Source organism: Perca fluviatilis, chromosome 11, assembly GCF_010015445.1.
Source record: "Perca fluviatilis chromosome 11, GENO_Pfluv_1.0, whole genome shotgun sequence".
Taxonomy (NCBI): Eukaryota; Metazoa; Chordata; class Actinopteri; order Perciformes; family Percidae; genus Perca; species Perca fluviatilis.
Genome location: NC_053122.1, coordinates 28,459,429 through 28,473,673, shown reverse-complemented (window position 1 = coordinate 28,473,673; position 14,245 = coordinate 28,459,429). Strand labels below are relative to the sequence as shown.

General features: G+C 39.6%; 1 protein-coding gene across 1 annotated transcript in view; it reads right to left on the bottom strand.

The window, feature by feature from the left end:
• Window positions 1-128: 128 nt before the first annotated feature.
• Window positions 129-14,245, bottom strand: part of clstn2a (calsyntenin 2a) — a 199,879-nt gene continuing 185,762 nt past the window's right edge. The window contains exons 13-18 of the mRNA XM_039815057.1: window positions 11,118-11,323; window positions 10,367-10,534; window positions 9,952-10,097; window positions 9,341-9,461; window positions 3,580-3,770; window positions 129-2,716 (exon numbers count right to left, since the gene is read on the bottom strand). Coding sequence (XP_039670991.1) covers window positions 2,540-2,716; window positions 3,580-3,770; window positions 9,341-9,461; window positions 9,952-10,097; window positions 10,367-10,534; window positions 11,118-11,323 — 1,009 coding nt within the window. The 3' untranslated portion in view covers window positions 129-2,539. The remainder of the gene's footprint in view (window positions 2,717-3,579; window positions 3,771-9,340; window positions 9,462-9,951; window positions 10,098-10,366; window positions 10,535-11,117; window positions 11,324-14,245) is intronic.

Below are 14,245 nucleotides of genomic sequence, written 5' to 3'. Positions count from 1 at the left end.
TTGCCTGATCAATTGTACAACACCTTTTTGATATGGTAACATTTGAGCAGCATTTCTAATATTGTGGAAGAAAACTAATTTATTGGCACGCACGCCAGATGTCTAGTGCACAAACAAGGAGAGCTGTGTAGAGTCTAAAACAAGTCTTTATTGGTCAATTTACAGAAAGCAGTGGGATAACCACTGAAGAGAGAGAAATCCCAACCATTTTGTTTACAAAAAGAAAAAGAAACGGATATATAAAATAACTGTCTTGAACATTTTTACAGGATTTGTTTTTATATGTAAAAGAATTCTTTTTTTCTCTTTAATCTTTCAGAAGCACAATATGACAACGGGACGAGGGGAAACAAGGCAGTTGTTTCACAATGATGACATCACAATCACAGGTGCTTAAAGGCCAACAGAGGGAGGGACGAGTGAATAGGAGACGTATCAGGTAATCGTCACTGATACCGTGCGGACGTGAACAGGTGAGACGAGAAATGGGAATGTCAAAGGAGTTACTTTAAGATCATTTGAATGTAGACCAACTCATGGAATTAAACTTTGTCTAAACAAGTTCACGTAATCTGCAATAACTATGGTACAAGATGGAATCGATACCAATGGAGTTTCCAGTTTTGCTTGTAGTTGTGGTGAAGCTGTGCAGGATCAGCGACTTGATAACACCAGAAAGAAACCATCACTCGGCTTCTTTTCGCCACAATTTAGAGCAGTGGAGCACTCCCCCATTTAACACATTAAGTTCAATTTACGCGTGAAAAAGGTTGCGTTACTCTGTCAGTGAAAGCATAATTGTCATCTGTCAAGTCTGAGAATTAACCTCTGAGATTTAATCAGGGGTATCTTTGATAATCTTTAACAGAAACTGTGCATTAAAAGGGAGAGAGGGAAGCATGGAGAGTAAAAAGCGTTTGCTTGCCAGATCTAAAAGAGAGGCTTCTGAATTGCATTATGGGAAGTGTAGGATCCAGTATTTTCGGTATTACTGTTCCTTTAGACTGGGCCCATAATTGCATAGAGGGCTCAAAGAGAATGGAAAGACAGGATATCGGTAGAATACAGTAACATCTGTTGAAAAAAGATATAACTGATCTAACCCTAAACAGCAAAAGCTACAATAGGTCACAGTATGGCTAGATTTGGTACACAGACATATGCAAACTAACTGCTCTTTTGTTTCTAGGAGTATTTTAACTACGAATCAACTGCTTCCATCAGGTCATTAGCTGATAGAGCAGTGATCGGTGTAGCTTTTAAATACTTTTGAGAAAAGCAAAGATGGAAGATATTAAACGGTTAATGATTCTGCTTTGTATATAAATCAGGAAAAATTTGGAATGTTTATGGTCAGAGATGACATATCCATATTTTGTTTCTCTTTAGTGTCCGGGCCAAAGAACCACGGCACTGTGATCCACTTAGAGAAACACAACACTCTTCACACAGATGAAAAGGTGAGACATACACTGAGTGACAGTACAGCTATGTTATACCTACTATAAAGGTAAAGGGAATTATGTTTTAAAAGGTTTATGGATACATTAACTAATCAATATGTATATGGATACATTTTGTGGATAATCTGCTAATAACTCACCGTCTTGCAGACAATCTGTTGAAATCATAAATATGAAAGTAAGATGAGGACATGTAATTGCACATAATAAATGTTGGGATAAAATTGTAAGAAATTGAGAATTTGTGTGGCTGTATTCAAGAATTTAGATTTATTTTTATCAGCAAAACTTTAACTCCGCACATAGAGATTACTGTGCTTGTTTGATTTTTGATTCCTTGACTGATTTGAATAACATTCTAAGTACAGATGATGTATTCAAGCACTGTGGGACGGCAGCTCATTCTGTAGCTCTGAATTTGTCCAGCAGAGGGAGATGTCATTTAGTGTGTGTGTGTGTGTGTGTGTGTGTGTGTGTGTGTGTGTGTGTGTGTGTGTGTGTGTGTGTGTGTGTGGGCGCGCGCGCGCGCGCGCCTAGGCCAGAATTGAATACTTCACTTGCACATACATATACTTAATTTGCGCCCACTGCATAACATGTGTGCATAAGTATTTACATATGTTCGGGGGGGGGGGGAATAACCTTTTTGACGTTAACTTGGAAGTTTTTACAACAAGGTGGCACAACAACCGCTAATAACAAATGAGGTTGAGACAGGCAAAATGCATTACGGCAGTCAATAACATGTGAGTGCATGGGGAGGAAGGAGAAGCGCATAAATACTTTCTACCTTCAAAAATCACAGAAAGGCTTTTAAACCAAATACTACATAACTGGAAAGGAGGAACGCAGCAACACAGGACTTTGACTCGTGAGGTTGGACTGGACTTGAACCCTGACCTGCTGAATGAAAGTCCTGTGTGTTTGCACTCCTACATCCTCACCAACACATGTTATGCATGTGTGTGCAAGTAAAGTATTGAATTTTGGCCTGTCTTGTGTGTGTCTGTCAAAGCGAGAGAGACAGACACGTAAAGAGTGATTATGTGTGCAGGGATCTCTTTATGGACGTGTGGTCAGTATGTTATGGAGCAACTGTCCCACTCTAGTTTTCCCATCTGCTTCCTCCCTTTCACCTCTTCTCTCTCTTTTTCTTCTTCGCCATCTTCATCACTGTTCTGTTCCTCCTCTTCTTCTTCCTCCTCATGTACTTCTTCCGTTACCTCCTCATCATATGCTTGAGCTCCTACGTTCTAGAAAACAAAGCATGATTTAATAAAGGTCACCACAGATCCCAGGCGTTAATGCAGGCTGACTGCTGTCCGCTGTACCTCCAGACTGAGGACCACTTTTTACCCCACAGAAGAATCGACACAAACTGGACGTTACATATAGCCACTTTACACAGACAGACAGACATATGTGAGCATGCAATGACCGTAAAGGCATTCATTCATTACCTATTTGATGCTATAAAACCAGGGTAAAAAAAAAAGCTGATTGGTCAGACGGGTGTATGGGCGGGACTTTGAAACCGGCCGATCACCACCGCGCAGACCCTGGCTGCGTTTCAATAGTGGTTCAACACGCCCTCGGTCACTTGCCCTCAGGGAACTCCCCGCTGCCATCTTAAGTGTCGTTCCATTTGTCTGAAAAACTGAAGTGAACTTGGTGAGATGGGCAACCATGCTCACTCTAGAGGTGGATATCACCCACAATGCATTGCAGTTATGCATTTGGTACAAGAAAATCCCACCATGGTTAGGTGGCAGTAATGTACAACTCCTTTTGCAGTCTACCAAGGAATAAATAGAGTTTGGCTTTTTAGTAGATCGTTTTTTTAGGAAAACCTCATAGCTTGTGGCTTCTGTGCGACTTATGTTACGTAATATCAAGGGCTGAGGGGAAGTGAAGGAGGGCATGTTGAACCACTATTAAAAACGAATATACAGTGGGAAGAAGTGGAGACATGTCGTCCATCTTTATATTTAGTCTATGGTTTATAGTGCCAAAAAAAAAGTAATAAAGCTATTTGTAAGATCAATCATCTCTAGTCTTAAGACAAGCATACTGAGGGAATTAAACTCCCCAAAACTGAATTAAAATGTCCTCCAACCTCCATGGGGTTGACAGTGATGTTGAGTGCAGAGTTGTCCCAGTCTTCCTCGGTGTCTTTGGCCTCGTCCTCGTCTTCTCTGGACCCCTCCTGATGTGTGGCGTGGATCCTGTACACTCCGATCACCACAATCACCACCAGGGCAGCGATACAGACCACGATAACCGCAGTGGCTGCTGGAGGTGCTGCTCCTGGAGGAGGAAGTGAAGAGGCAAAAAGAGCTCTTTATATTATAATGCATTATTTACATATTCATGGACATACAACAGAGTCTACGCACAGATGGCTGTAGATCTCTTACTGTGGGTGTCCAACTTTTGGCTTGAGCTAAATATCTTCAAAATAGTAGTAATAGGCTACAGTGTGGGATGCTCTGAAAGCGTTTGTTCGAGGTAAATGCTTAGCTTTTAGCTCTAAAAAAGTTAAAGTAAATAAGAAAAACAAATAGCAGGGAAATTTGATGATAGTAAATTTAAAGAGATTTGTCAGCTTAAGTTTAGTCTCCATGAAATTTATAACAAGAAGGCAGAGTATGCTCTTTTCCGGCTTAAAACGAATTTCTATGAGAATGGGGAAAAAACGGGAAGGTTATTGGCAAGACAACTTAAAAAATAGATAATCAGAATGTAATTACTGCAATCAAAAAGGATGATACATTGGTTACATCTTCCTCAGATATTAACATGGCTTTCAAAATGTTTTATCAAGACTTGTATGCATCTGAGAACATGGTTGGTAAGGATCGGATGGATGCATTTTTTGAAAAAATGACGATACCAAAGATCTCACAAAATGATAAGGACAAATTGGAAACTCCTTTAACAGAGGTTGAAGTAAATAAGGCCATTGGTGCAATGAAATCTGGAAAGTCACCTGGGATAGATGGCTTTCCGGCTGAATTCTACCAAAAATGTATAGACATACTCTGCCCATTTTTGACTGAAGTATTTCATGAAGCGTTTGAATATGGATCACTTCTTGAAAGTTTTAACCAGGCAGTAATATCTCTAATTCCAAAAGGCGACAAAGATTTAACTGATCCAGCCAATTATAGACCAATAAGTTTAATAAATGTCGATTGTAAAATATTATCCAAAGTGTTAGCAACAAGGTTAGAGTTTGTACTGCCACAAATTATACATAAAGACCAGGTAGGTTTTATCAAGAACAGATCCGGTCCGATAACATAAGATTATTGCATCTCTTATGGATGAATAGAAACAATGTAAATCCTGTGTTAGCTATATCTCTGGATGCCCAGAAAGCTTTCGACAGGGTAGAGTGGAGTTTTTTGTTTACCGCCCTGGCGAAATTTGGTCTAGGTGGAAAATTTAGCAGATGGATTAGAATCTTGTATTCGGGACCAAAGGCAGCTGTGTTACAAATGGGGTACTTTCTCCTTTTTTTTTTATATTTCCAGATCAACCCGCCAAGGGTGCAGTTTAAGTCCACTGTTATTCACTATCTTTTTAGAGCCATTGGCTATTCAAATTAGAGAAAACTCGAGAATTAAGGGTGTATTTGCTGGGGGCAGGGAACACAAATTGTTTTTGTACGCAGATGACATTTTGGTATTAAGTCAAGACCCCACTAACTCTATCACAACCTTACTTGAAGTCATTGATAATTATTCGTTGTTCTCTGGGTACAAAATTAATTGGCATAAGTCTGAGGCGATGCCAGTCTCACAAGCTTGCACTCATAGTTTATTAACTGGTTTCACTTTTAGGTGGTTGGATAAAGGAATGAAATATCTTGGAATTGAATTGAACCCAAATATTGATGATATTATGGCTGACAATATGGGAAAAATGCTCAACAAAATTAAGACCAACTTGGATAAATGGAGTAAGTTAAATGTAACATTATGGGGGAAAGTAAACAGTGAAAATGGTCATAGCCCCTCTTATCTATTATACCAGAATGCTACCTATGTGCATACCACGGCCAATACTAGTAAGTTACAATAACATGATAAAACACTTTCTTTGGAATGGTGGTAAACCTCGTATTAACATTAATCGGCTCTACCAGCCAAGAAAAGAAGGGGGGTTGGCCCTGCACAATGTAGAACATTACAGTATTTCTTTTGAAATGTCTAGTCTGGTCAAACATTGGGCGGGGGAAATCAACTTGGACTGGATTTTAATAGAATTTAAATCAATAGATATTTTATCACAAAAGTCAAATCAAGGGAATAAAATGCAAAATCCTATCTTGAAATTTTCTAAAATGGTATGGTTGGAGGTACATAAAAAATACAAACTTGTTACATATGTGCAAAAATACACCCCCTTGTGGCATAACCCAAAAATTAAAATTAATAAACAGACTATTTACTGGCCACAATGGTTAAGGAAAGGTATTAGAACTATAGGTGATCTATTGGAGGGAGACATATTTATGTCATATGATGATATCAAAAGGAAATTTAACTTGGAAGGTCGTGACCACCTTTGGAAGTATTTACAAATCAGAGATTGTTTGAAAGGAAGTGTTAAATGGGAAAAATCCTATAGAGACCTTTCTGCTACTACCTCGACTACTGTGCAAAGCCTCAAAATGGTATAATATTTGCCCCTGGGTTAAAAACAATACAATTAAAAGTCTGAAAGTCCTATGGGAAAGAGATTTAGGATGTACAATGGATGATGATACATGGGATTCAATTCTGTCAAACAGTGGGTTGCACATTAGAGAAGCTAGAGGTAAGTTTATTCAATACAAAATTCTTAATAGATATTATTATACTCCTTCTAGGCTTTATAAAATGGGTATTGGCAGGAACGATCTCTGTTGGAAATGTCAAATAGCTAAAGGTACTTTGATGCATGCCCTTTGGGAATGTCCGGTGATCTCTGTTTGTTGGAACAGTGTTTTAAGTTACCTGCAGGGTTGGTTATCCTATAATCTGCCCAAATCACCTAGACTGTGTTTACTCGGAGAAAAAAGAGAAGTGCCAATGTTAAATAAACATACTTTTAGAGTGTTAAATACTGCTTTGGTAACATGCTCCCGACTCATTTTGAAATTTTGGAAGAACTCTTATGCCCAAACACTTAGAATGTGGAAAGAAAGAGTGACTAAAAAAAAAAATAGTAGTAATAGTGGTACTCCATGATATACACTGTTTCCCTTTTGTGTGTGTGATCTTCAATCTACAATTTTAAGGCCAATTTCTGCTTCTGTGTTAAATAGACGCCGTAGGTACGTGGCAATACCTACCCTACGCTGTAACCTACTCCATAGCCTGACGTGCACCTCACAAAAAATTTGCGACGCAGACCGCAACACCTGTGATTAGTCCGCTCAGCTGGGGCTTGGTAGGGTTGCATTCCCCCCGACTCATTTCCTGGTTCTCCTTCTCCATAAACATGAAATCAAGGAGAGGATTAACTTTTCCTGCTACAGATGTCTCCCCTTGGTCAGAAAGCAAAAGCAAACTTTGTTTCTCTCACTATGCCTCTAGAGTCGGTATTCGCTCCGAAGCTAATCACTGCCACTCTCTCACTTGCTCTAACACACCCACACACAAGTATAAACACCAGGGGTCTCATTTATAAAACTGTGCGTAGGATCCTTACTATAAGTGTACGTGCGCCCAAAAGCCCAAATTGGTGTACGCCGAAAAAAAGTCAGATTTATAAAACCATGTGTACGCACACCTGTAAGCAATGTTCCCTTTATAAATCACAGATTGACTACAAGCGTGCGTACGTGGATCAGCCTCTTATCCCGCCCTGTGCACGCCCATTTTTAACCATAAATAGTCAATGTAAAGCACCTCGTTAATGCTGATAAGTATGTTAATGACCCTTGCAGTTGTTCTTTCGTTACACCGAATCATGCCGACTGGTGGAGGAAAAAACAACAAAAAAAAAACTCTCAGACGCTCGGGATTTGCTGCCACTTGAATTATAATTTCGGCCTGTTGTCGCACAGTGTAGGGAAACCGGATCTATAGACTACCTTTATTAATAAATTCTTCCAAAAAACAGCAGGCATTATGGCACTCGGGGACAGCTTCGATATACCAGACGTATATAATAAGATTTAACAGAACTATATATTATATCCAAACAAGCCTTAGTGATAAAGTTGAAGATTATATATAATATTTATTTTAAAAAAAAACACTTAGCTGTCTGACATTTCCCTCTGGAAACAACCAGTTTCCCCCAGAGTGGCGAGGACCTGTATTTGGACCAGGATGGCACGGTTCCGCGTTGCCCTCTCTACTGGACCCAATTCAGTACATAGATCCAAGAGCGCAGCTATATTACTATTACAGCTATATTAGGGAATTTAAATCGGCATATGAGCCAGTCATCATCATGGTCCCTGAAGTCTCTTTTTCTCCTGATTCTTCCATTAGCGGAGTCCTCCTGCAGGGCCAGCAGTGCCATCATGCAGCATTACACACGGGTTCACCGCAGTATTTATATGTTTAGCCTACAACAAGTTGTGATTGTTAACGCCTTGCTAAAATCACAGCAACAACTAGTGGTATCCCCCACCCCGAGATACAATTTGAAATTGAAATGTAACAGGCAAACACACTTTTCTTCATGCAGGTTTTGTTATGAACAGTATTAAAGTTCGGACTGATAACGAGGACATAGAGCGTAACGATTGCGCGATAGCTTAACGGCTGTATTTCCAGACTTTGACATTTGATGATATATGCACAGTTTTAAAGACATATTTAGTTATTTACACTGTGATCTGCAGTTATCTAATGCTAGGGTATTTGATGATATCCTGTATTCCATGCAGTCGGGCCATCTCCTCCTCCTTCGCTCCGTAGCGGACAATGTGACGGCGAGACAGCACTGATTAAATATTAAGAACGAGTTTTGATTTAAGATTTGAGTTGGAGGTGTTTATGGAACAATTATCACTCAGTACAATCTTCATGATATGGTGTGAAGAAATGTGCGTGAGGCATTAATACTTAAACATATTAAGAGTAGCCTAATCGTTACTCCCACATGTACTTTCTGCAGTCTGACTTCAGTTCACCACCTCACCATCTGCGTCGCCAATTCCTATTTTGTCTCCAATGTGCGTACGCATGGGTCAGAGTTTGCGTGGAGGAACGCACATTCTCCCGTCAAGTTTATTTTTTATAAATCACAACCTTTGCGTGGGAAATGGCGTACACACATTTTCAGCCCCGTTTTGTGCGTACGCCACGTTTATAAATGAGACCCCAGGCCACTTGCGTAGGCTACGGGGAAAGCGCTGCGTGGAGCCTCCGCATAACCATAAATCTCACTTGAGCCTTAAATTTAAATTCCTCTCTTTACAACTCTGGTCTTATTTTGCTGTTTTGACCTTCATTCTTTTCACTTTAAACATTTTTCTCTTGAATTTGATTGCTGAGATCTGGGGATGCAACAACTCAGACAATGCTTTAGACCAGAGTAATCTCTAGTTTAATCATCTTAGCCGCTTATTTGAAATGAGAACTAAGTTAAACTGATATGAAGATGTCCATTATAATCATGCATTGCCATGTGTGGAAGAGGTTCTGAGTCCAACCACTGTACAGTAAGAACAGCACAATACTGTATGTTTAAGCTGAACTTGAAATAAGAGGTTTACATGCAGGTGACAGAAAAAGTTATCCATCTGGTTTTAGGAATAAAGATTGTTGCTTACAGCTGGTACACAATAAGCACATGATCAACCAGTTAAAACATCTTTACAGCACCAAATCTTCCCAACACAATACATTTAAATGACATTTGTGGCTTACCTGACATGTGTGTGTTGAGAGTGTGTATCATGAGTGGGTGATGCACGGGTCTCATGTACTGAGGTTGAACAGCCATATGATTGACATGTTCCACAGGTGCCAAGTGGTGAAGAACGCTGACCTACAGCAGCGGGACAAAGAGCATTATCCTCAGGAAAAAAGAAGAAGGGGGACTATAATTTGTACAACCACAAAAATAAGAAAATTACATTATTACATTACATATCATTTAGCTGACGCTTTTATCCAAAGCAACTTACAATTGCTATATATGTCAGAGGTCGCACGCCTCTGGAGCAACTAGGTGTTAAGTGTCTTGCTCAGGGACACATTGGCGAATGTATCGCCGTGGGAATCGAACCCGGATCTCCCACGTGTCATATCCACTGCGCTTTCTCCACCCCAAAATAAAATGATGATGTAAAACAATGTGGTACGAAAGGAACTAACTGAGCATTGGAAAGATTAGAAGCAAGATAAAAGCAAATGGAGAAAAGGAGCAACAAATGGATAAAAGACAGCTGACGGTATTAGATCAACTGTAGATCATAAAGAGACATTTTTTAAAGAGTTGAAAAATATGGCGATTGAAAGACAATTGACAAACTGACCTCCAAATTGAACTCATTGCTGGTGTAACGCCCGTTGAGTTCAGAGCAAGTGAGTCTGAGCCTTCGCTCGCTCAGGGTGGCAGGTCGCCAGTTCCTGTAGCGCACCTGTCTCAGTGCCTGCTCATAGTGAGCCATGGAGTCCACACCTTGTAACATGCAAGAAAAACATATTATATTAAAATATGTCATGTAACACTGTGTGTCAGTTTGCAGCTGTAATGTGTCATGACCGGAGATATCAGGGACCTTCACAGCTGTCACAGAGAGTGAATGTTTATCTTATTGCTGGAAAAAAAGCCAAGCCATTTTTAGAGAATTTCTTTAAGACTTTAAGGTGGTGCATGTCATGATGTCCTCCAACCACAGAGCATTAGTGCCACACATCGTCCCTCCTATCAGTGTTAGCCCCGCCTACCATATATTGATATTCCAGAGGTGGAGTTGGTGGCATCCAGGTGTTTTCCCAGCAACACACTGTGATGAATCTCCAGACTCTCTCTCTCAGGATTCAGTTCTTCCCCAATTACCAGCACATCGCAGTAGTCCAGGTTATGCATCACCTCCATCACACCTGGTCTGCGGGCTGCATGCATGTACACAGAATGACACAAAAATGAGTTATGTGTGCAAATTGAACACTCCCTTCTGGCTCCGTTCATCAGGACCAAAACCTCACGCCACAAAACGTTTCTTCCCGCCTGCAGACAGCTTCATTAACAAGTCCCAGACACCCACTGATACAAACTCTTAACCCCCCACCAGACACTACACTTTACATTATCGTACATCCTGGACTATATGCCTGTCCATTGCACATACTATATATCCTGATCTTTTGCACATCCCTCAACATTGTTTCACATCCTGCACTAAACCATTTAGCATTTTTTCTCATTGTTTAAACAGCCATATTGTACATATTTGTTTTGTATTTATTGTTTATTTCCATAAAATATGTTCATGTTTATGTATGCACCATCCACCAAGGCAAATTCCTTGTAAGTGTTACTTGCTTGGCAAGAAATCCTCTGATTCTGAAATAGCTTAAAATTGATAAATATCCAGTGCACAAAAAAAGATCAGAAATACTTTTCTGTAACATTAACTGAAACATGGCTGGTATGACATGAGAGCATCTTAACAGTGCAGGCAGCCTCTCCACTCACATCCACCGAAGCTGTCTGCCTTCATTACTGTGCTGGTGATGTGAAGCTCTTTGAAGGGTGCCACACCCAGCGGGCCCCGCAGGTCACTGGCAGGCCTGACGAGCCGATTAGATCCTGTGATGGTGATTCTCGGTTCACTGGGTGGCAGGACCATAACCACTGACTTGATGTCTGGGATGAAGAGACACGTGTCCTCGCCGAAACACCTGACAGGCACACAGAAGAGGAGCGAGGTTACAGGGCGGGACAGCACCAGTGGTACTGCTTCACGTCTTTTATCTTGAGTGAACTCTATCCGTATCATGTTGGCTTTTCCATGCATCTGTGGCAATCTTGTCACAAATAATGATCATAAAATGCAAAAAATGTAAGTGAGAAATAGGTTTTGATTTATTTTGTGTATTAGAAATACTGTTGTACCCACAGATTTAAGGATTAACGTACATAAATAAACAAGAAAGAAAAATCTTGGTTTCAAATCAGAAGTATTTCTCCATTAGTTTAAATATTCATGACAATATAAGTAACAACCAAAGTTAAAGTATGGGGGGAAAAAACATCTCAAATTATTTTGTTAGGAATTTACAAAACTAAACTGCTTCATCAGGACTGTGGGGGTGGGGTTTGGGATTTGAATGACAGTAGCCTGGCAACATTAGCAAACAACCACCAACATAAAATGTAAATGTTGCTAAAACCTGGTTGATGCATGGACATACGTGGCATTACCTTTTTCCAACTGAGTCCTGCTCACTTCAAAAGAATAGCAAGGACAAAAGACAAATACACACATACCGCAAATGAAGAAACAGGGTTTTAAGTTTACTTTGTGGTCATGTAGGACCCCATTGCTTTTAGGAAGAACCTGATTAAGAAAATAAGTTTTTTCAGGGCCTTTAAGTTCATGAGGTGCATGACTTTGTTTGTCCAATAATTTTCCAGTAAGGGATAATAACTGATTGCCACTTCTAAGGGTTGTTAAATGCCAGAATAAGCTGGTGATAAACAATTAACTGGCAAGAATTAATCCTTCCCTAATGCCAGTCACCCTACAGTTGACTTCATGAATTAATTTGGCATTTGCTTCGGTAACCCCATTTATTCTGCAAAATGTATGTACAGTTTGTATATTTGGTTACATTTCAAAAAGAAGTTTTGGTTTCCTAAGCTGTTTCAATATATATATATATATATGTGTATGTATGAATGAATGAATGAATGATCAAAAGTAGCAGATCAATAAGTTTAGAGAAAGTCCTGCAAACTGACCATTTTTTGTCAATAATGTTAACGCGTCTCCCAACCCTCCTTCCGTTTTACACACATTCACCTCAACCATAGCCTTAAATAGTTTGGTTGACTAACCAGGACCAATCAGGTCCGGCTCTTGAATGACGTCATTCATTCACAAAGTGGCACTCCAATCACAGGCTGTGAACAGGAAACGGCAGAAAAAATGCCACTCAGTACATTTAAAAATTATGGATAATCAGTGCATTGTCATTAGCCCAATATTTTTCTACACTTAATCAAAGAGGACACAGTCCATTGAAAAGTGGATCATTACATTGGTTACATTACATTGTAGCAGTCCATATGCACACATGTACAATGAACAGTTCCTGAGGATAAACTAGTCAGGAAAAAAGAAGGAAAAAACCTCAAATTAGCACAACATAATATTGAGATGAAATTCATCATTAAGGCCTTTTGGCGATAGTGTCTGCAAAGTGAATATCCAATATGCCTCGCGTCTTTTTAGTAGCAAGTCGTGGTTGCCCTCCCGCCCCCTTTGGAAGACTGACTTGTTCAATGCCACAAAAGCGCAATGATGAGATGTCATGCTTATGATCACTGAAGTGTACCGCGACCGGGTAATCCCGGTTGTTTCTGCAAATAGAGCTCTTATGTTTGCTAATGCGTTGTTTGACTTTGCGAGATACAAGCCAAGGAGAGCTTTGCGAAGATTATTAAGCCCATTACCTACTGGCAACTACCGTTGTGGAGGATGCGCACAGTGCAACAACACATATAAGACACAACTTCCGCCATCCTCACAATAACAAGATTTTTCCAATTAAGAGTGTCATCACTTGTGCCTCCACTCATGTAGTGATATTCACTTTGCAGACGCTATCGCCAAAAGGCCTTAATGATGAATTTAATCTCAATATTATGTTGTGCTAATTTGAGTTTTTTTTTCCTTCTTTTTTCCTTATTAGTTTATCCTCAGGAACTGTTCATTGTACATGTGTGCATATGGACTGCTACAATGTAATTTAACCAATGTAATGATCCACTTTTGAATGGACTCTTTTCTTTTCTACACTTTGATTAAGTGTAGAAAAATATTGGGCTAATGACAATGCACTGATTATCCATCATTTTTAAATGTACTGAGTGGCATTTTTTCGCCCTTTCCTGTTCAGTCTGTGATTGGAGTGCCACTTTGTGAATGATGTCATTCAAGAGCCGGACCTGATTGGTCCTGGTTAGTCAACCAAACTATTTAAGGCTATGGTTGAGGTAATGTGTGAATTTACCTGATGAAGGTCTGAGACCGAAACGTTGTATTTTTCTAAATAAATTATTGCTTGCGTAATGGTCAGTGTGCGGGACTTTCTCTAAACTCTTTGCTCTCTTAAATTGTGTCTAAAGGTAACAAACTTTTTCACATAATTACTTGAAAAGTCCAATTTAAACAGAAGCATTCCTACCACAGGGGACTGAACTATATCAAGAAGACTGCAAAAAAGTTACAAAAATACAATGTTGCAATAAAGTGAAGCATCACTTAAAAGTTTAAAGTAAGAGCAATTAGCCCCAACCTCGTCCCAAACAGTAAAAGTATAATCCATTTGAGAATAAAATAAAGTTAGACAAATATGGATGTTAGTTTTTAAGGTCTTGGATTCAACCAGGCTTGTTCGAAATGCTAAATCCACTGATGTGGCAATTATCATTGAACTCCTCCTGCTGCTGGTCAGAACTTGTAACAACACTTTCAGGACGAATTTAAGAAATATTAACAATGTGTAATGGGACTATATGTACATATTATTGTTTTTGCCTCAGTCACAGACGGCAGACTCAACATATCTGGTTTAATCTCGAGGGGAGCTGTGAAA